The sequence below is a fragment of the Podarcis muralis genome, chromosome 2, assembly GCF_964188315.1.
Source record: "Podarcis muralis chromosome 2, rPodMur119.hap1.1, whole genome shotgun sequence".
In the NCBI taxonomy this organism is placed as follows: domain Eukaryota; kingdom Metazoa; phylum Chordata; class Lepidosauria; order Squamata; family Lacertidae; genus Podarcis; species Podarcis muralis.
This window is the reverse complement of record NC_135656.1, coordinates 3,627,209-3,649,916: the sequence shown is the minus strand read 5'-3', so window position 1 is coordinate 3,649,916 and position 22,708 is coordinate 3,627,209. Positions and strand designations below refer to the sequence as shown.

The 22,708-nt window shown below is 42.9% G+C and overlaps 1 protein-coding gene across 1 annotated transcript in view; it reads right to left on the bottom strand.

The window, feature by feature from the left end:
• Nucleotides 1–22,708, bottom strand: part of LRP1 (LDL receptor related protein 1) — a 298,357-nt gene that overhangs the window by 202,166 nt on the left and 73,483 nt on the right. Inside the window, exon 4 of the mRNA XM_077923771.1 lies at nucleotides 16,642–16,764. Coding sequence (XP_077779897.1) covers nucleotides 16,642–16,764 — 123 coding nt within the window. The remainder of the gene's footprint in view (nucleotides 1–16,641; nucleotides 16,765–22,708) is intronic.

Below are 22,708 nucleotides of genomic sequence, written 5' to 3'. Positions count from 1 at the left end.
ATCTGTTTGCATAAGGGGTAGGAGCATGCATAGTTTTCCTCCAAGTAGTTCAAGATTGTATACCTAGCTCTCCCTTTCCACATCTGGACTGCAGGAGGCTGGAGTAGATGACCCTCAGGGTATCTTCCAACACTACAGTTCTATGATTCTATCATCTTATTCTCACAGTGACTGGCTCAATGTCACCCAGGCAGCTTCATGGTTATGTGGGGATTGGAACCCTGGTCTCCCATATTCTAGTGCAATGCTACACCACAATGGCTCTTAAAATAAGACACACACAAAAATACTGTATCTCAGTGGGTACAGTGTTGGGCTACAAGAGACCTACATTCCAATACTTGCTCAGGCCAAGAATCCCACTGTGAGGTTCTTAGACAAATATCAACTAGCTATGTTCTGTTCCTGATTCTGCTATTGTCATGCTCGGTTAAATTGTGCATTTTTTTCATCAGTCTCGACATTAAAGAATGGATTTGAATTCACATGTACTCATACCTGCTTGTGAATTTTTTGAAGACAGAACGCAGGACTAGATGGGCCTTTGGTATAATCCGGCAGGGCTCTTACATGCTCCCCACCACCACTGCACTACCAACCTTAAGACTTGTTTTCAAAAAAAAGTCAGTTCCCTTCAGCAGCTTCAAATAGAGGGTTAATTAAGGAGGATCATTTACAGTCCATGGGAGGGGGGTCATGGAGTGACCCAGCCTATCAGTCAAAGTGGTCCACCACACAGAAAAAGACCCATTGATCAACCACTTAATCACAACTGGGGCAAGCATCATTAACAAGCCACTTTATTTCTTGAAGAAGCTAATAAACAAGCTAATTTTATTTGTTGTGACTAGCTTGTGGTACACTCCAAAGGGCTGCATTAGACGGGAATTTTTAACCTTAGAAAACCACTTTAAAAGTAGCTGTTCTTTTGCCCATAAATATATGTCCTTTAATTGATTTGGCTGAAACCCAAATAAAACTGGGAAGGTCACAACTGAGAAGATAAGAAAGTCTGGACCAAGAGCTGGGAGACTCAAACCAGCTATGAAATTCAAGGGGCAAGAAGAAGCAGAAGACTCCATTCTGTTTACAACAGTTTGCCTGCGGTGGTTATAGATTTGATATCACAAAACGTTTCCATTAAGAGACACTTAAGTCAGAGCCATTAACTCCATGTGATGGTTTATTGCAACCTCCCCAACCCGGTGCTATCCAGATGCCAGTGTGGCCAATGGCAACAGATGATGGGAGTTGGAAAATGTCAATCACCTTTCCTACCCGGGCAGTTCTCTTTCCACAAGGACCAATACTGATGCTGAAATCCAGCATCGCCTGAGCTCTGTGCGTGCAGCTTTCTCCCGATTGAAGCACAAAGTGTTCGAGGACTGGGACATTGGCAGGGAAACCAAAATGCTTGTTAATAAAGCTGTTGTACTACCAACTTTACTGCACGCTTATGAAACACAGACCATTTACAAACACCATCTCCAACTCCTTGAAATATTCCATTAACAGTGTCTCCAAAAAAAATGCACACATCACTTGGGAAGACAGGTGAACAAATGTCAGTGTGCTGGAAGAAGCAAAGCTCACCAGTGTCAAAGCAATGATTCTTCAACATCAACTTGGTTGGACTGGTCATGTTGTTCAGATGTCTGATTATCGTCTTCCAAAACAACTACTCTATTCCCAACTTAAGAATGGAAAGCAAAATACCAGTGGACAATAAAAGAGGTTTAAAGATGCTCTCAATGCAAATCTTAAAAAAGGTATAAGCACTGAGAACTGGAAAACACTGGCTTGTGAGCACTCCAAAAGTGTCATGGACTTTGAAGAAGCACAAACTCAGGGCGAAAAGGAGAAACGAGCTAAGAATAAGGCACATTTGGCAAACCCTCATCATGATCAACTCCTGTCTGGAAACCTATGTCCCCACTGTTAAAGTATGTGTGGCTCCAGAGTTGGCCTCCACAGTCAGTTACGGACTCACGGTTAAGACCGTGTTCATGGAAGACAACCTTACTCGGCTACGAGTGATCGCCAAAGAAGAAAAAGAAGAAAGATGGGAGTTGTAGGCCAACAACATCTGGAGGGCACCAGTTTAACTTGTGCTTGAACTGACCACTTTAATTTTGAGGGTAAAGCAGCTACATGGGACCCCAATCAGACCAGGGGACTGTTTGCTTGCTATCATGGGAAATTTACTGCTTGCTGTGCCTTAAAAGAAAACTATATGAAAATGATGTATATATGGTATCTAACATCTAACAAATTGTCTAAAATGTGTAAGGTGGTTCCTTATAATTGCTGGAAGTGTGAACAAGTAGACTGATCTGTTTTTCATACGTGGTGGACTTGTAACAAAGCGAGGGTACTTTGGGAAATGATATATGATGAGATAAAAAAGACATTTAAAGTGATTATACAAAAAAAAACAACCCTGGAACTTTTCTCTTAGGGATTATAGGGACAACAGTTCCAAAACAGATGATTAAACTGTTTATGTATGTAACAACAGCTAGGATTCTCTATGTACAAGAATGGAAGAAAGAAGAAGTTCCCACCAAAGCAGAATGGATAAGTAAAGCATTGGACTACGCGGAATTAGCAAAGTTAACAGCCAAAATAAGAAAACCTAATGACGATTGTTTTATGGGAAAATGGAAGCCTTTTTCAAATTACTTGAACTTGCAAGCAGGATTTAAACTACGAACAACAGTAAGCATTTTTGTCTGTCCTGACTATGCCACCTGTCAGCCTCACTGGGTAAGCCTGACTTCTAGTACTTAGAATCATAGAATTGTAGAGCTGGAAGGGACCACGAGGGTCATCTAGTCCAACCCCCTGCAATTCAGGAATCTTGAAAGAGGAGGAGAAAAAAAATATTATTCCCTGCCACCAATGCTCACTTCCTTTTCCTCACAAACTAAAAAGTCCCAACCTAACACTGTTGGTGTTGCTGTGCGATCTCTCATTTCTGCAGATGCATCGTGTCCTTTGTCCTTTGCTACTGGGTGGACATAAAACTGTGACACCTGCACTAGCATTAACCCTGGCACAATGGCCACCTGGAGAGCCGGAGCTTGGAGCAGGCTGTCCATTTCTAAACCTCAGAATTCCTTCCTTATACACCTGAGCCCCTCGCCCTTTCCACAAGCCCAGGAAGCAACTGCGATGGCTGCAGAGCCACAAGAGCTCTTCCCCCTTGAAAAACAGGGTTAAAGAGCCATCTGTGTCCTGGGGTGAGAAACCAAGCTGAACTATGAAAAAAGCACTCCGCCAAAGCCTTTGTTTCAGTTAAACCAATGAACAATTTATTGAACAGAGCTCATGTGGCTGACACTTCAATTCCATGTATGACCCCTGCTTAAAATTAATTGCTGACTGGGGCTCTACAGGGTGCCTAACCATTCTGGTGCTCCAGCAACCTCCAGTGTAAAAGGTAAAGGTACCCCTGCCCGTACGGGCCAGTCGTGACCGACTCTAGGGTTGCGCGCTCATCTCGCTCAAGAGGCCGGGAGCCGGCGCCGTCCGAAGACACTTCCGGGTCACGTGGCCAGCGTGACGAAGCTGCAACTGGCGAGCCAGCACCAGTGCCGCACACGGAACACCGTTTACCTTCCCGCTATAAAGCGGTACCTATTTATCTACTTGCACTTAGGGGTGCTTTCGAACTGCTAGGTGGGCAGGAGCTGGAACCAAACGACGGGAGCTCACCCCGCCACGGGGATTTGAACCGCCGACCTTACGATCAGCAAGTCCTAGGCACTGAGGTTTTACCCACAGCGCCACCCGCGTCCCATCCTCCAGTGTAGATAACCTCAAATTGGGGAAGGGGCACAGAACTGCAACAGCATGCTGGTCTTCTCTTTTGCAAAACACACTGGCTCCTTCTCATAGGCAACTGTGGCTCAGAACAAATGAGTTGGCCCCAATGCCTCTTGTGGCCTTATCCAGTACCCCTTCTGAGCCGCTTACCATGCATGCTTACAAACAGTCAAACAAGCCTCCGTATCTTCCAACAGCAGCCTGCCACCAAAGAGTGAACACTCATATCTCCTCAGTGATCAGCTAGACCAAACAGAGAAGTTCCCTCACCAGACTATTGCCCCTCTTGCCAAAACATAGAAAGCTGCTTTATCCAGGCTCAGACTATTGGTTCATCTAGGACAGCTTTGCCCACACTGACTGGCAGCAGCTCTCCAGAGTTTCAGGCAAGGGGCATATCCAGTACTAGTGGGAGTTGCCAAGAATTGAATCTGGGGCCTTCTGCACAGAAGGCAGATGCTGTACCTCTAAGCTACGGCCTATTATTAAATTCATTCCAAGCAAGCACTTTGGGGCAGGGTGGGGACAGAGAGAGAATGGCAAAAATGGAATACCATTTCACTGAAATTCATTTATTTGTACATTGCTTACATGTCTTTTCCCATCCTTTTCTGTCCATCTCAACAGTGGTTATGCTCGTATAGGATCTTACACCAGTCTAGTCATGACCAGAAATGTCACAGGAAAAACTGTGGCTTCATGACTATCAGGATTGTCCCAGACCTGTCTGCAGGACCTGTATTTTTCACCCTATAGGACGCACTTTTCCCCCTCCAAAAATGAAGGGGAAATGTGTGTGCGTCCTATGGGGCGAATGCAGGCTTTCGCTGAAGCCTGGAGAGCGAGAGGCGTCGGTGCGGACCGACCCCTCTCGCTCTCCAGGCTCCAGGAAGCTATCCGCAAGCCTTGCATGCCCGGGGGGAACCCCCCGGGCGCGCAAGGCTTGCAGGCGGCAGGCGGCAGCGCAAAGCACGGGGCGCCCTTCAAAGTATTATCTCCAAATACTGCCTGAGCCAAATCTCGCCTGTCAGCACAAGCATGGGACTGCAAAAGGTCTCTGTCTCTGGGGGCTGTTAGCTGGCCCTTTCTCACGCCACTATGGCACCAACCTCAAGGCTTCCTTATCTTCCAGGCAAAGGGAGAAAACAGCACTATGAAATCTGGGGTTCAAGGACTTGCTTTTGCAGGAGTCCTCAGCCAATCTCGAGAACAAGTACAAGCCAATCTCAGTACAACAGTTCTGTTGGTGATTACAGGAGGAATTTAGTTTACTCTTCTGCCTTTTTGGCAAATGCTCTCTTACATGGGCTTAAAACTTGTAAAGGAAGCTATATGGCAGATGTTTTGGAAGTGCCAACCATATTTGCAAGTGGGTGAAAAGCACTACAAACCAACTTACTCAGAGACCAATTTATCAAATTTAATCACATTTCATGTTCCCTACACCTGTCAATTCTTTGCATCTTTGTTTTTAAATCACACTTTATAACATAAATAACAAAAAAATCATTGCACAACTACAACATACATATTTTATCCTGATTTTTTAAAGTCAACTTACGTTCAAGTTCAAAACAATGCACTGAACTGTATTCACAGTATTCAAAAAATGGGTTCCAGTTGGAAACTATTTTGGCCTTTGTCTTTTTGCTTTGGTTTTTATGTAATAAATTAATCTGGCCAAAATCTATGCTGGCTGATGAATGTGCATTCAGTTATTATTCTTGTTATTTTAAAAGACAACTGTGTTCTTTCAGGTTATTGTTACTTATAAAGGCACCTTAAGTCAGAGCAATGGTGTTGGACTGCAGCTCCCTCCCATCAGCCCTCGCCAGCATGGCCAATGGTCAGCAATGTTGAGAGTTGTAGTCCAATAACTTCTGAGGGAACCATGGTTACCCCAGTCCATCCAGTTGATCTAAATAGGTTTTGAATCCAGCTCTCTAATAACTTAGGCAAATGTGTCCAACAGGGTCTAATAGGGTAATGTGCAGTAGACAAGAAGTTCTATGATGATTATTACATTCAAGTAGGTAGCCGTGTTGGTCTGGCGCAGTCGAAATAAATAAATTTAAAAATTGTCCCAGTAGCACCTTAGAGACCAACTAAGTTTGTTCTGGGTATAAGCTTTCTGTTATCGGAAGAAGTGTGCACATGAAAGCTTATACCCAGAACAAACATAGTTGGTCTCTAAGGTGCTACTGGACATTTTTTTAATTTATTTGATTTTTACATTGGAATCATTGCACATGTAATCAATCTCTGCTGAGCTACAGCAAATGCCTATGCTGTGTATAAACTCATAAAATGGTTACTTCAAGCTCTCAGAGGGAAAAAAACAGCTGTAAGGAACCAGTTAACCTGCGGTAGCAGCATGACATCTTAGGAAGGAATGAGGATCCCATTTTGCTAGGCTGCTTTTATGTTTAAGGATTAGGACTATCAATAAACTTGAAAGCTTGCAATAAGGATTTATAAGTGCATCAATTCAAATAAAGACAGGGATGGAGTGTGGAATTTCAAATTTCTCTGTTACCTGTTTTAATAATACATATTTTCAGAATCATATTAATGCTTTGGAAAATGCAATAATCTGCCTGGGCTTCAGGAACTGAATGTAGAGCACCCTAGATCTATAAAGCAGTGGTGGGAGAAATGATGGTAACGAAAATACAATGCGTTGAGAATCAAGATTAGTGTGATGGTAATCAAGGTGCAGTTTTGACCTTAGAGGTATAGAAGTACAGTGGTCAAGAGAATGAACTGGCCTGCATCAAGGGTTGTTGTAAATATACCCTGAGCACTTAAGAAAAATCACTATAAATATGAAAACGTGGGGGTTTTCCTGACCTATCAAAATTAAGGTGGAGAGGGAACAGAGCCATAGTCTCCCTTCCTTGACCCAGACAGCCTGCATGTTCTATAACACTTTGCATGTCCACAGGGCATAAACTCCTACAGAATTCCAGTTTTGCAGAAGCTTTCATTTTGCAAAACAGTGTGAATATTAGTGCAGCTATCTCACCCTAGTAGTAGCTCAGCTTAGTGGTCTACTCATGAGAGTGGTGTAATACACACACAAAGCTTTATTGTGGTCTATAGACCCACAATACACAGTACAACAATAGTATATATCAATAGTTGTTAAGATGTAAGATTGACCTTGCTAGCCAACAGAGCAGCTTTAGCCTGCACATACTGATTTCTTATTTTTACTGCCGCCGAGAGGAATTTTCTTACGGCCAGTTTAATAGTATCAATCTTATCCTCAAGGAGAACCCTGACAAGAAAAGAGTCAGCAATTCCAGGTTGTTTAGGTTGATTAGATGCTGTCTAACCTGTCTAGGGACACGGGTGGCGCTGTGGTCTAAACCACTGAGCCTCTTGGGCCTGCCGATCAGAAGGTTGGCGGTTCAAATCCTTGCGATGGGGTGAGCACCCGTTGCTTGGTCCCAGCTCCTGCCAACCTAGCAGTTCAAAAGCATACCACTTAAAGCATTTGTGTACCACTTTAACAGTCATGGCTTCCCCCCAAGAATCTTGGTAAATACGGTCAAATTCTTAAAGTAGGGAGATAACAAAAAACCCTGCTGATATTGGATTCATGACACAGATGGGCCACAGGTCACATGTGAGCGAGATCGTAAATCACTAAAGGCAATATCCCATAACCTCTGTTTCACAGTTTTGAGGGCAATATCATACTCCAGGTGGGGAAGAAAAGATGATGAAAGACCTATCAAAGAGGCCTTACAGGCCATGTTCTTGTTTTTTACCAGGAGCTGATGTACTCCTCGTTCATCAAATGAAGGAGTAGACCGTTCCCAAGGCCATACATGCAGAATCTTAGCCAATATTTCAAAGTACTTCACATGTAATACTTAAAGTGGGAACTCACCAAAGATTACACTGCTAGTTTTATTATTAGAAATTGCAAAAGGCATTCCTCCCCACCAAATCACAGAAGCAGATGTTGTGATATTCCACAGCAGGAAAATCTCTGAAAGTGCCATATCCACACTAGCTCCCACTCCAAATTTTAGAGGGAAATGGAGATCAGTCGCAATTTGCCAAAGCCTTGCTACAATAAGCCTCTCATTCCTCAAAACCACAAATAACTGGGGCCTAGCCTTCTCTCGCAATGATCACCCTCTCTGAAATATTGTTTACAGAGAACTGGCAAACATCCCGGAAGAATCTCCTCTCTTATCGTAATCTGAAATCAATTGCTCTAGAGCAATTTATGAGAAAAGGCTTTGCAGTCATTTATTCTGGGATACTTGCCTCTAAGCACAACTAAGAACGTAACAAGAGCCTGACTAGATCTGAGGCCCACCTAGTCCAACATCCTTTTGTTTCTCCCAATGGCCAACCAGATGCACCTATGGAAAGCCCATAAGCAGGCCATGACTCAATCACTGCTCCCCAGCCGAATCTGACCTTGGAGGTAATGTATAGCCATCATAACCAGCAGCCTCTGATAGCCTGATCCTATATGAATTTCTCTACTCTCTCTTCAAAGCTGCCCAATTTGGCAGCCCTTGTTATATCCTGTAATGGGGGGTGGGATTTCATAGAGTAACTACGTGCTGTAAGACATTAATCGAACAATCAGCTTCATTAGATGACACTGGTTCCAGCATTATGCAAGACAGCCTCCTCCCTGACTCACAGCATGCATACTTTATGTTCTTCCACTGTGTCTCTCCTCTTCCTCACAGTTTTTCTAAGCTAGAAAGCCTCAGATGTTGTGAACATTCCTCACACATGAGTTGTTCCAGCCCCATGATGTTCCCCAGGTGTGTGGCCAATAGACAGGAATAATGAGAGTTGCAATCCAACATCTGCAATCACACACACACAAGCACAACCCAACAACATCTACAATGAATAAATAACAGCAACATTAAATGATCCAGCAACTGCAGTTAGTGCAGAATGCTGCAACACAAGATGCTGAGCAGAGCAAGAACGTGTCTACATATAACACCTCTGTTCAAAGATCTGTACTGGTTACCCATTTGCTGTATATAAAGCCCTACACAGCTTGAGACCAATTTACTTGAGGGATCACCTTGTCCTGTATGTGCCTTTGTAACAGTGTCCGTTCCGCAGAACAGAAGCCCCACAATACTTGTTCCAACACTTTGGAACTCCCTGCCTATTGACATCAGGCAGGCATTTTCACTGTATCCTTTTCAGCACCTGCTTACAACATTTTTGTTCAGGAAAGCCTATCCAGACACAGGTGTGTTATCATCTCTTTTGAGTTTATTGCTTATTTCAATTTCTTTTTAAAAATGTTTATAATTAATTGCTTTTAACTGTTTTTATTTATAATTTTAAAATTGATTGTAACTTGCTTAGAGGTTTTGTTGCAATCATGCAGTACCATTAAAGAATTAAATAAATCTGGGGAGCTAAATTTGGGGAAAGCTGGATAAGGTAGCATATGGGCTTTGGGGAGAAACATAGCTTTGTTGAATGTTTTCAGAGCGAATCATGGTTCAGTGATGTATATTTCTGCATATGGAAGTTTCCGGTTTCAATCCCTAGCATCTCCTTTTAAGGTTTTCAAGTAGCAGGCCTGGGGAAAATGTCTACCCAGAATACTGGAGAACAGACAAGAATGAGTGAAACTGACTGACTCCTTATAAAACATACTGCCACAATATTCAGTCCTAGATGGTTTCTCCTTGACGGCTTCCTCACAGCTGTTGCGTTATACTTGTAAATAGCATCTAGGGCGTTTGCTCTTGTCTCCTTCAAAAAGGGGGCAAGGTAAGGGTGAGGGGGCTTCGCACATGAGGAAACAACTGCAGAGACTGATCCATCAGGCTTTTCTCATTCATTCTTCTAGAACAAATCTGCACACAGAAACCAAAGCAAAAGCTCTGCTGTCAGGAAATGAATCACTGGGCCCAAAGAAAAGTGCTAACTCTGCAACCATAATGGAATGGATTCTGGGCACTCACAGAGCACACCGTCTCCCTGGTTTGCACCAGAAAGACTTAACTGGAATCCAGCCTAAGATTACTGGTCCACAGATTATGTATTGATTGATTTGTACACCACTGTATACCCATAGAACTCAGTATAGTAAATTAATTGGCTTAAATCCAAAACTATCAGCATAGGTGGCTTTTTGAGATACTGGCTCACTTCCCACATGATGGTAAACCATACTTAACGCTTTATTGTGAACACACCTAGCTGAAATTTTTTTCTCCTCCAACTAACGTTCAGAGCAAACCAACCCCCATCCCCAACTCAGCATTCCATCATTCTATTTAATTAATTAATTAATTAATTAATTAATGACATTTGCATACTGCCTTTCACCAAAAGATATCAGGGTGGTTCACAAGATAAAAACAGGAGATAAAAGCACAGGTAGTTAAAACAGAAACATCAGAACTAGGGATAATAATTTGTTTCTCTCCAACAAACTACAAATCAGTAAGCCAAGAATACACCTTGGATACAGATCATGGTTTGTTGAGAGTGAAACAAACCATGGTACCTGGTTTGGACATATAGTGGGGGAGGAGAGCTGAAAATAATGCCAATATTTTTCACATCTGGCAAACCAATGTGCCCTTTGGTTTCAGATAATACAAGGGTAGATGAGTCTAAAAAGTCTAGGACACAAATTTTCACAAAGATCTCTACAGGCTATGGTGGCTCATTTATTAGAAGTAATGTATTTAGCATTAACTCTGGAAGTGTAGACTCTATTCTGACCAAACTAAGCCTCCTGGTGTATATTTTGCTCTAGGGGGCTTAGTTTGGTCAGGAAAGGCTCACAACAAACATGGTGGGGAAATGTCTAACATAATAGTGACATTATTAACAGTGACCAGGCAAACATCTCTTAATATAGTTTTATTTATTATTGATGAAATGCAAAACCAGGAATTGTAATATTATGCATAACTGTCACTACTTGCCATCTTCTGGCCCCGTTTCAACTCATGCTTTGAAATCTCCTAATGATACAATTATAAGCATCTCAACCCAATGGTGAGAATGGGTTGTCTTCAAAGTTAGTCATGCTCAAAGGAAATCCACTGAAATTAATATACAACTGGCATCTGTTAATTTCAATGGGTGTACTCTAAGTAGAACCTAGATGGGTACAGCCCAAGATCAGATACTGCAGCCAGCCTCTCCAAAAAGTATTAATTTCCAGTGAATTCACCACACAACCACCAAACAGAAGAAGAACGAGGAGGTGGTTATGTAGGAATAATAAAAAATTGAATGAATGTGGAGAGGGAATGTGGTTTTAATTCATTTTTATGTTCCTGGAATTACAAAGGCTGAATACATTCTTACTTAACTAAGCCTGCAAAAAAGAAAAAGAAAAAAGTTTGCTCTATTGTACAAACAAGAAGAAAATCATACATGCTTTCAACGTTAAAGCTACTTGCATGGCCAAGGTAGGATTTGTATCTAGGTCACAAATACTTTCTGCCATAGCCTACAAACTTATTTAATGATTCAGGAAGAAGTTGGATATTTGACAGATGATGCTTCAACATTCACAGACAGGCACTCTGTGAAAAACGGAGTTCACTAACAGATCCTCATATTCTGAGAAATGGGAACTGGGCCTGAATTTCCCCAATTTTCAGGCCCAGCATGTAAATTGCCTCAGGTGGGATTAGCTCCTCCTACCACCAGACTATCCTTGTGACACTAGTCCCCTCTCATTTCCCAAAAAGGGACTGAGGCAGGACAGCTGATGTACAACCCTTGCAGTTGTAGCACAGCCCTCATCTCTAAGACCTAAACACTGCCAGTTTCTTTCAAACATGCTCAGATTACTTCTGGGAAATTTGGCAAATTGAGTTCTCAGTACCTCCCATCTTACTCTGTTCAGCTGGAAGGCACCAGGAAGCCCAAGGTTAGGGTTGCCATATGTCTGGGAAATCCCAGACACATCCTCTTTTGGGGAGCCAACATGCCCATCAGGGAAGATGTTTACATTTTAAAGGAAATTTTCAGGGTTTGGGAGGATTTATTTGTTAGCTTGTTTTTTTCTTTTGACTCGGGCGCAGGTGGCTCAGGTTGTCCTCCTTTTTGCTCTTCAAGATATGGCAACCCTACCAAGGTCTACATCAGCAATGAATCCTTCAGAGCAGGAATGGCCAACATAGCACCCACAGGCGACATGGCACCCATGGAGACCTTCAATGATGCCCCTTGGCAGGGGGCCCAGACTGTGAGCTTCCATTTTAATTTTTAAAAGTATCTAGCCCTCTTAGAAAGTTAGGAAACAAAATGTAGAGGGATCCTTCTAAGTGATTTCTGTTAAACGAACCAGTCTGCCAACTGCTGTCAGTGTATTTAGCCAATGAGTGATGTCAAAGCTGTGATCTTTCCTGTGGTGGGTTCAGCTGTGATCTGGTACTCCGTAGAAATTATTTTCTGTGAATTCCACTACACAATTAATATGGAAACCCAGGAAACCATTAAGAATTCACTGTATAATTAACTTGCAGTACAATGGTATACATGTCTACACAGAAGCACTTTTGTGTTTAGTGAGGCTTGCCCCAGTTAAGTGGGTACAAGATCATAGAATCACAGAACTGTAGAGTTGGAAGGGACCACAGGGGTCATCTAGTCCAACTCCCTGCAATGCAGGAATCTTTTGCCCAATGCGGGGCTCAAGCCCATAACTCTTGATATTTGGCTTAGGGTTGACATTGGAGGAAACAGGATTCTTGTGCCTTTAAAAGTTGCATCTCTGCAATCAGGTAGAGCAGGACAGAGTTGACTTCTCATGGTAAGCTTGAGATTGTCTTCTTGGGGGCGGGGGCAGCAGTGTGTTGTGCCATGCCCCTCCAGGGCAGTCATTTTGTGACTGGCACCCACAGCACTCTCTCAGAATCCGAAAGGTGGCCAATTCCTGCTTCAGAACATGCCATTTGAATACAGTATAGGACTTTAACAAATTCAAAGTTGGTCCAGATACACAGAAAGAATCAACGCAACCCCTACTTTCCCTGCCACAAAGTTGGATAATCCCAAAAGCTACCTTGGCAAATTAGCTTACACAACATACCAGAAGCAAAAAGAAGATGCTGCAGTAATGGAAACACATTCTGCGTTCACATTACTCCCAATTGGCTTTGGTACCTTGAAAAATGTACAACATAAAGGAGTTGGGGAGGTTGCCACATGTGAAAAATCTGTTTTAACTCAAGTGTCCTAATTCCAATTGCTTTCAGTAGTTAATGTCCAAGTGTGGAGAAACTTGACAAGATTGGTTCTGAGTTAATTTCACTCCTGCTTGCACTCCCTCATCTTTTTCTTTTTTTAAAAAAAAGGCATATGTGAGCAAATTTCCCTCTTATAAGTTCATTAGTAACAATGAAAGTCTTCTGATTGCAAGAAAAATATTTCATGTTTTTAGGGTTGTTTACTAAATGTATGTACAGTAAATATGCTAAATCAGATCATTCTTCAATGCAAACTGAAAACTTTCTGAGGCAACTTACCCTATGCAAATTACCAATTTGCACAGAAAATTTTTCCAATTCAGAATTTTCCAGAAAACTCATGTGACTACTCTTAACAGTAGAAGCAAACTGTGTGTGGAACCATTCCAACAGTCTAGCCCTCCTTCTTTGAGTTTCATCCAGCTTTTCCAGCACCCCATTAAAAAATATCTAGAGACAGTGCTGAGACATACAAAATGGAATGTTTATGCCATGACATGTCTACCATATTGCCTTCAAGTCTCTTAAAAGCTATTAATTTGTGCACATCCCCACACAACAAATGAAGTCACCCACTTGAAGGGAAGGCTCCCCCCCCCCCCACTGCAGACTCACTAGTCAATCTGGCCTGGGAAAAACTCCTTCCCAGCCACTACAATAGCGGACAGATCCTTAATTTCAGTGCTCTAGCATCAACTTGAATCTTCTTCTTCTTTTATTGTTTCTATTACACTTCATATTTCTCAATGTCAAGTAACCATGCCAAAAATTTATAGCCTTCTTTCTGATCTTGGGGCTACCCTGCTGAATGCACTAGTACCCTTCAGGAGTAAATGTGGGGGGGGGGCTGCAACTTAGGGTGGGTGGGTGGGTGGGTGGGTGTTTTGTTTTGTTTTTTACAAGGAGCTCAGCACAAAAAACATTTCTGTCATTTTCCATGTAAAATCAAATAATACTGGGATAAAAGATGACAGACAGTAGAGAAATCTAAAAGCAAAATGACTGCTGCTAACTATCTAGGGTTTCTGAAAACTGGGTAAGTGTAGGTGTGGAATTGGTGACTAATCACAACTGCCATCCATTTCAACAGTCAGCTTTGCCTTCACTTTAATTCATTAGCAACAGAAAGTACATTATCTGATGCAATCTATTCAGCTTTGTAACAAACCTTTTCTGTCATATCTGATTAATGATAACATTAACCAAATGTGATTTTGGTTAAATACTGTGCAACACCCCTCCGTTTTAATTTTTAAAAGGGAACAAAATGCTTGCTTAGAAGAAAAACAGTCCAATTTCCACATTGGTCCTGCTGGTGTGCATTGCTGCTGCCCAAATAACTCTCAGAATTTCCTGCTGTACCTTCCACAGATATGGGAAGGCTTGCATGGCAAATGGTTTTTCTAGTAAGAGTGGTTTAGGGTTAGTTTTGCATAAACAAAGCAGGTTTCATATAGGGTTTAAAAACCAATGTTGCATTCATATATATTTTGTCAGTTAGAAAACTCACCCATGGTTTTTTGCAATGCACAAAAAAGGCCATGAAGCTACGAGCGTGTGCCAAGTTTGGCTTACCTAACTGGTCCCTTTCCTGAATGCTCAAACCAACATCTAGTCCACTCCACTTACTGTTACGGAAGTTGCCTTATCCAAGTCAGACCACTGGGTCCATATGGGTCAGGACTGTCTACACTGACTAGCAGTGGCTCTCCAGGGTTTAAGGCAGGAATCTCTCTCAGCTCCATCTGGAGACACCAGGAATTGGGCCTTCTGCATGAAAAGCAGGTGTTCGACCACTGAGCTACGGCCCTTCCCCAACATTCACTTAGCAATGTATTTATTTGAAATGTTTAAGTATTTTGTTAACTTCGTTTGTGTTAAATATCTATTCTTTAGTTGACCTCCTTTGTAATGTTTTATTCTGAAATCTTTAAGACAATATTTTAGTTTTCTGTTAATTATGTTGCTTTGTTTTATAGATGTTTTATTGATGTTTTAATATTCTGTAAACCGCTTTGAGATTTTTCTTAAAAATATAAAGTGGTATAGAAATGAAATGAAATGAAAAAGAAAGAAAGAAACTTGTATCAAAAGCAATACCTCTAGCTACGTTGCAATGCACACATAGTTATTTTATTTGTTTGATTGTTTTAGATATTAGCATCATATCTTTTAGGACAAAGAGCTCACAGGATTGCTTACAAAAAATAAGCATAAAAACCACAAGAAGGCACAATGCACAAAGTATTTTAAAACATGCCAGTTCCAACACACTCACCAACATAAAATTACCGTAGTCACAAAAGGCTCTAATAAAGCAAGACAAACCCTATTCAAGCTCTGTCCAAAGAAAACTAAAGAGGGCATTTGGCAGAGTTCCCTAGGAAGGGAATTCTGATGGGGGGGGGGGGCACCACTGAAAAGGGCCTGGCTCTGGGGCCCATCAACCTGTTCTTGTTGCCACAGAAATTTCACCTAAAATTCAATGGAAGGGTTAGGGTTCTTCCTCGAGCAAAACATTGAAGGAATTTTAGTGGAAGCCCAAAGTGTTTTTGGAACACTAGTGACACTTCTCAGGATAATGGCTGTTACTGGGGAGGGGCAACAGCTCAGTGGCAAAGTGCATGAATGCTTTGAGTCCCAGGTTCAATCCCTGGCAGCTCCAGTTAAGAAGACAAAGGCTCTCTGCCTGAGACCTTACTGAACCAATTGCCAGTGTAGACAAAAATACTTTTGGAGGGACAAATAATGTGGTCTGTTATAAGGCAGCTTCTTTCAGCAGTCAGCCAGGTGAGAGACAGATCAGAGATAGTATCACAGGCTAAGCAGAAATAGTGGCAAGAACTCTGCCATTCAATTTTCGATAAACCGAAAATTAATTGCTGCTGCACAGAAATACTAGCTGAATAACCAGTGTGCAGCAACTGCATTTATTGCAGTATAAACTTATAACCTGGAACATGGTATGCTAAACTGCCAGAAAAGCCTTTGCTCTCACACTCATGTCTCAACAAAAAAAGGAAGAACACCAAACTTTCAGGGGGGAAACATCAAATGGGAGAATGCCACTTCAGAAGGGAAATGAAGGATTGCATGCTTCAGTGCTCTCTTATGTCAAAACCTATTGCACTAGGAAAGCTAGCATGCTCATGAGAATGGTAAGCTAGAACCTTTCTACCTGACATACTGACTTTCCACATGCAGGGTTATGTAGGTGGTTGTGTCATATAGGTCCCAGGAATCCTCTCTGAGGTGGGAACCAAGTTTAGGGGGAGTGGAAAAGTCAAATGTGAGTGTGAGCTAACCTTTGTTAACATATTCAGAAATGCCCGAGATAAGACGTTGCGAGTTGCACTCACGCAGAGGCTACATGGTAGCAGGAATACTAAATGGTCTATCTATTCCAAAACTGGATGATGTCGTTGCCTCCATCTTTAGAGGCTAGCGTTAACATTTTCAAGGCTGTAAGAAGGATGTGATGAGTCATGGCATGCAGGGAGAAAATGAAATGGGGAAAGTGGCCTTTTATCACCAATACAAGATAGAAATAATTACAAGAGAAAAATTAAGGAAATATACATACATATATCTGGCGATTCATCAGAACCATCTGGACAATCCTTCTCTCCATCACATCTCCAGCCCATGGATATGCAAGTGATCTGATCTTTACATGCAAACTTTGTGGGGCTACATGTCTTCGGTGCTACATAGAGGCAAACAAATGGAAAAAGAAAGGGGGGGTTAGTTCTTCAAGACATGTCATTAAGAATCATTTCAAAGCTAGCCACTTAAAAAGCAAGCTGACTCTGACCGTGGTACAGGGCTCATCCATATTCACAACACTTCAGGAAAGTGTCAGATTAAAATGTGAGGTATTAATTAGAGCAAAGCAGGAGCCAAGAGTCAGGGCGCGAATCAAATTGTAAAAGACCATTTACCCTGAATAATAAGCCCAATCCATTTTCTTTTATTTACATGCTAAATTTTGGTGTGGAAGCACCACCAAATAAAAACAAAGTGGAAGGTTTAAAGCCAGACTATGTATTGTGTGTACATTGGTTGGTAAATCTGAATATTGGTTAATTGGAACACAGAAACAAACCACAGAGAGCATCTAGTGTGATCCGCCCACCCCACCCCCACCCCAAGTCACCAAGATACAAAATCTGTCAAGTCAATGCATGAGAACTTCAAACTCAAACTTTGGACTGAACACTGACTTCAACCCCACAGTTGACAATGGAGGACAGGTAAACCAGCATTATGGTGCTCTAGTGCTGGGATGGGTATCCTGTGCCCCTTTCATACAGTGTTGGACTCCAACTCCTATCAGTCCCAGCCAGCATGGCCAATTGACAGGGATAATGAGAATTGTAGTCTAACAATATCTAGCTGGTTCCTCATCCCTGCTCTAATGTGTCCCAAACCTACCCATTCTGCCTTTCAGTTGACAATGGGCTTTTGTCCACCATTTAATGACCATGTAACTCTGAATTCACTTCACATATCAGCCACAAACATACAGAAATTGGAAGCATCCTCGTGTAAATGATATGTCTATGAATGTAGACTATGAGCCAGGAAGTCCGCAGTTCATAACTTAATCACACACTCAATGGATAGCTATTATTTTTCTTATTAATTAATTAATAATTATATTCGGATTTATTTATTTATTTTACTGAGCCCTTCTCCCCAAGGTACCACAGTGGGTCACAATGATTTAAAATACCACAACCACTGTGCAAATCACTATTCATTCAGACAGGAAGGACTAACTTTACCCATGGCTTGCAGTGCTGGGATTCCCAATGCTGGCAATATGAGTGTGGGCACTATACAGGTTAACCCACCCACCCATTCTCCCAGGTCAAGGTTGCAGCCTCTGCCATTGCTGTCTGAGCATACAGGGGGCTAATCAATTTCCCTCCTGACATAGCAACGTTAACGTGATCTGGACCCCCAGCTTTGTTCGATTATACTCTCCAAGTGGTGATGAGGCACACAGAATAGCCTCTTCTGAAGTGGTGACTGCAAAGGGAACATCTGATGTCATTATTTCTACATGGAACAGTTCCTCTGTGCAAACACAGCATATGTTTGACTAAAGGGTGGCTTTCAGAAGGCTGCTCATCCCTTCCAAGCCTCCACATTTGGAAAACAGGTACACTTCTGTGGTGCGTTGTTGATATGGTGGTCTTTGGAGGTGAAAAACATATAAGTTTTCAAGGGAAGAGGTAAACAGTGGGCAAGCAACGAAAATGATGTTTCCACATAATTCTTCCCCCTCCAATCTGGACTACTGAATGCTGACAAAACAACACATGAAGCTCTGTGAGGTCTGTGAGGTTAAAACTCAAAGAATGTTCTCCATGATTCAGCTGCCGTTATGGCCAGAAGAAGACTGAATGAGGGGTGAACAAGATGTGCACTTAAATATGTAGCAGGCAGCTGTATTACTTTGCTTTTCCTTAACTAGCTTCAGGGATGGAGATAGCTGGATTCTCATGGTGAAAGCAGAAAGAAGGGCAGGCATATCTCTTCATTCTCCCAACAAACTGGAAAGGAGATCTGCCACCAGCACTAAGTAGGAGCCTTAGAAGAAAGAGTGTCTAGTGGTGTCCATTTCAACTGGGGGGGATTAGGATTAGGAGTTTTAACCCTTCTCCTACCAAAGTCCAAATTAAAACCTCCCCCAAGCTGCTACTTATACCAGGAGGGAAGCTTCAACAGGCACAACTGGGAGCGTTCCTCTCAATTTAAATAGGAAGTGGGCCAGATTTTATTGTTGGGACCACTCAGTGCAGGAGGGTTAAACTCTCCTTCCCACCTAATCCTGGTTAGATACACACAACACACCGTAGTATATAATGCAGAACAGGGGTGAGGAACCTCCAGTCCATGGTCCAAATAAGGCCCAGCAGGCTATTTTGGTCAAGCCACACCCACCTGCCAACCACACTCTTATGTGTGGGTCAGTAAAAAGGCAAGTGGGCAGGGCCAAAAGATCAACTTGGTTGGGCCGGGTCAAGCACCAGGCTTCTGAAATGCTGGTGACCAGTGGGACTTCAAAGCACAGTGCAGGACTTTTCCCAAGAAATGAAAGAAAGGGCGAAACAAAATAAGGTGGGAGCAGTCAAGCCCTACAACATCCACACACAAGAGGAAGAGAAACCAGTGGGGTATAGTGATTTAAAGTGCCAGACATGTCTAGGGAGACCCAGACTCAAATCCCCCACTTAACCATGAAGTTCTCTGGCTGATCTTGAGCCAATGACTCTCTCTCAGCCTAAATAAACTTGCTTCCTGCCCAATGCAGCCAGCAACAAGGGCTGTAGCTGCCTGGCTTAATATTTTGTTTATGCCTATTTTCTTGTCCCAATTTGATGACTCAGCAGTATAAAAATAAAAGGACAAGTTGAACATATTTGCCAAAATGTAAAGACTGATGCATCATGCAAACTCCAATGCCAACCAGGCATCTGTTGACAGATGTCTGTCCACATGGATTCTCTAAAAAGTGGGTTTAGCATACCATAAAAGTGATACCACATCCCAAGGAGACAGGTATCACTTTTCAAGTATACTAAACCTGCTTTAGCGAAAGCACAAGGGCAGAAACCATGACCCAGACAGTTGGATCTGTGGCTATTTGCCACAGCAGTTACACAGAACAGCAGCACTTAAGAGTAGCAGACCAGAGAACCCTGGGTTCAGACCCCCACTGCTAAACCTCAGACCAGTCACTCTCTCTCGCTCTCAGCCCAACCTACCTCACAGGGTTGTTGTGAAGATAAAATGGAAGGTGGGAGTACACTGCCTTGAGCTCCTCAAAGGAAAGGCATGATATAAGGAGTAAATAAACAGAAGCTAGCAAACCGTATACTTCCAATGTAGCACATGCTGAGGGCAAACAACAGCAGAGGTTGAGAGTCTACAGAAGCCTTTGGCTACTCACTGTTGGGGACAGAATGATGGCTAGATGGACCTTGGCATGGTCCAACAAATGCAGAGACTTATGACTAGAGCCTTACGACTTCCTCTCTTATTCATCCCCAACCATCTGTGCTCTGAATGTCTAACCTAATATTAGACGCTATTATATTCAAAGGACAAATTATACCACGACTGCCTCCAGCCAGGGCAAAGTGGATCTTCCTTCTTATTTACAAGTATTAAATTGGGATAAGGGATGCAAGGGTACAGGGAAGGCAGAAGATATGCTACTGCAGAAATCATACAACTTGTTTTAGGGCATTTGTAACGCTGTTTGGTAGGCATTAATTCACACCACGTCTCCTGCTGCTAGAGTCTATTCTTCAAGGAGGACATTCTACATGATGCAGCTGTCATCTGCTAATTGCTGCCCATCTTCTATGCCTTGGAGCTTTGTCCTATCACACATGTGCAAAATAATGAAAGCCAATGAAAGCCAAAAAGTCAATGCTATTAGCACCAACCGAGGGGCTGTGCTGCAGAAGAGCAATTAAACCACAATCCAAGAAGTATCACAGCACCCAAGGAACAAACGGATTTAGAATAGGGCAAGGAGGTCTCTTGCTCTGCAGGCAACATGCTCCTGAAGCATCTGGCCTAGAATTCTAAGGTGAAAGAAGGTGGCTGGAGGGGAATTCAAGTCAGGGTGTTGCAATCAAAGGCACTGATTATTTCAGGCGGCTCCCCCTAACTAAATCCAGGAGACGGAGACCCAGCCACCTGGAATAAACAAACCTAGTGCTTCTACCTTAACTCATCCAAACTAGAACCATGCCCAACTGATTACAGTAGATCTCATTTCCAAAGTCCCTGGGATTTGGGAATGCATAAAAGTTCTGTGGCTCTCAAGTACTTCAGCTTCACCAGGCTGTAAACTGGACTGTAAGGCCTAAAATGACTGCAGATTAAATCCCGACACAAACAACTCTTAAGTGGATAACCTAAAGAGTCTGTAATGAAGGGGAGGGGATCAGTGCTTACAGTGTACCCAGCAGCTGAAGATCAGCTCAAGAGAGTTATAGCACTGCCAAAGCTCTAAGCTTATCTGTTATTATAATTGGATATTCCCGTTAAACTATCCCTATGGCTGACCCTTGGGACCTGCCACTCAGACACAAAAGGCAACCCACTACTCCTGGCCTGCGTTTCTCCGCTCTTCCTCGTCCCTCCACTCCCCAATTAATCTCATCCTGACGAGCCTGTCAAAGCGCTTTTGGAGAAACCCAAGCCTCATCCTGGATTTACAGAGCTTTTCATGGCAAAGATATCCTCCAAGGCCTCAAAATTGACAGAGCATGACCTCCCAGCAGAACAGCACCATGGGAATCAGCCTCCAGCAGCAACAGCAGCAGCAGCAGTGGCAGCACACCCTCCCCCTCTGCCTCACACCTCTGGAAAGCGGCAGTTACTGGGGTTACTCTTCGCACTGGAACATGGAAAGCTACCTTTGCACCAGGTATATGGCCATCCAGCCTAGTTTTGTCTACTCTGACTGGCAGGGTCTCAGGCAGAGGTCTTTCAGGCCACCATGCTATCTGGTGCTTTTTATTGAGCAGGGATTGAACCTGGGGCCTCCTGCATGCCAAGGATGTGCTCTATCACTGAACTATACCTCCTCCCTCCCCACCCACTCACTTTCGGTTGGGAGGCATCTGAACTCTGAATGGAGATCAAACTCAGAAACAGAAAATGCAGTAAAAGGACCCACAGGTCGCCAGGCAAGACTTGGCCAATTGCCGTCCAGCTCCAACAAGGCCACAAAACCATGAGCTCTCTTTCATGTGACAGAAAAAATGGTAGCAACCTACCCTCCACACACAAGAGGGTGCCAAATATGAGAATGTGACAGATACACATTCATGACAGATACACATTCTTTACATGAGAGGTTGTAAAGGACATGGGATACAGCATTTCTTCCCAAAGAGAAAAGTCTGCACAGTACAAAACAAAAACACATGTTGCTGATAAGGTAGCCCCAGTTCTCAGAAGATGAGTTAGATTAGTTCCTACATCCTCTCCACACTGATTATGCAAAGGCAAGCATGCTTAAAGATCAGGCTAAAGCTCAGCCTGGCTAAATTCTACTAAGGTCTGAAATATGATTATGTCCTCCTGGGTTTCATGATACAGAGGAAGGGAAAGCTGAGTGTAGTCGGACACACACTCTGGACTTTAAGAAGGCCAATTCTAAAAAGCTGAAGGAGCTACTGGGTGTGATCCTGTGATCAGAAACACTCAAAGAGAAGGGAGTCCCAAGATGGATGAGAGATTCTAAAGGGAGAAATATTGAAGGCCCAAATGCAGACAATACCAACAAGAAAGAAAAGGGTGAGGCATCTCAGGAAACTGGTGTGGCTGCATTACAGATGACAGATTACAGATGAGCTGAGAGTTAAGAAGGGCATGTATAAAAGATGGAAGAAAGGGGAAATCACAAAGGAGGAATATACACAAATAGCTAACAGTTGCAGGGGGGAAGTCAGGCTGGCTAAAGCTCAGAATGAGCACAGGCTCGCAAGCATAGCTGTCAACTGTCCCTTATTTGGCGGGAAAGTCCCTTATCCCAGCGCCGTGTCCCGCTGCTGTTCCTTATTGATGATGTCCCTTAAATTTCCTGGGTTTCAAAGGAAGCAGCTCCTCTCCTTCCC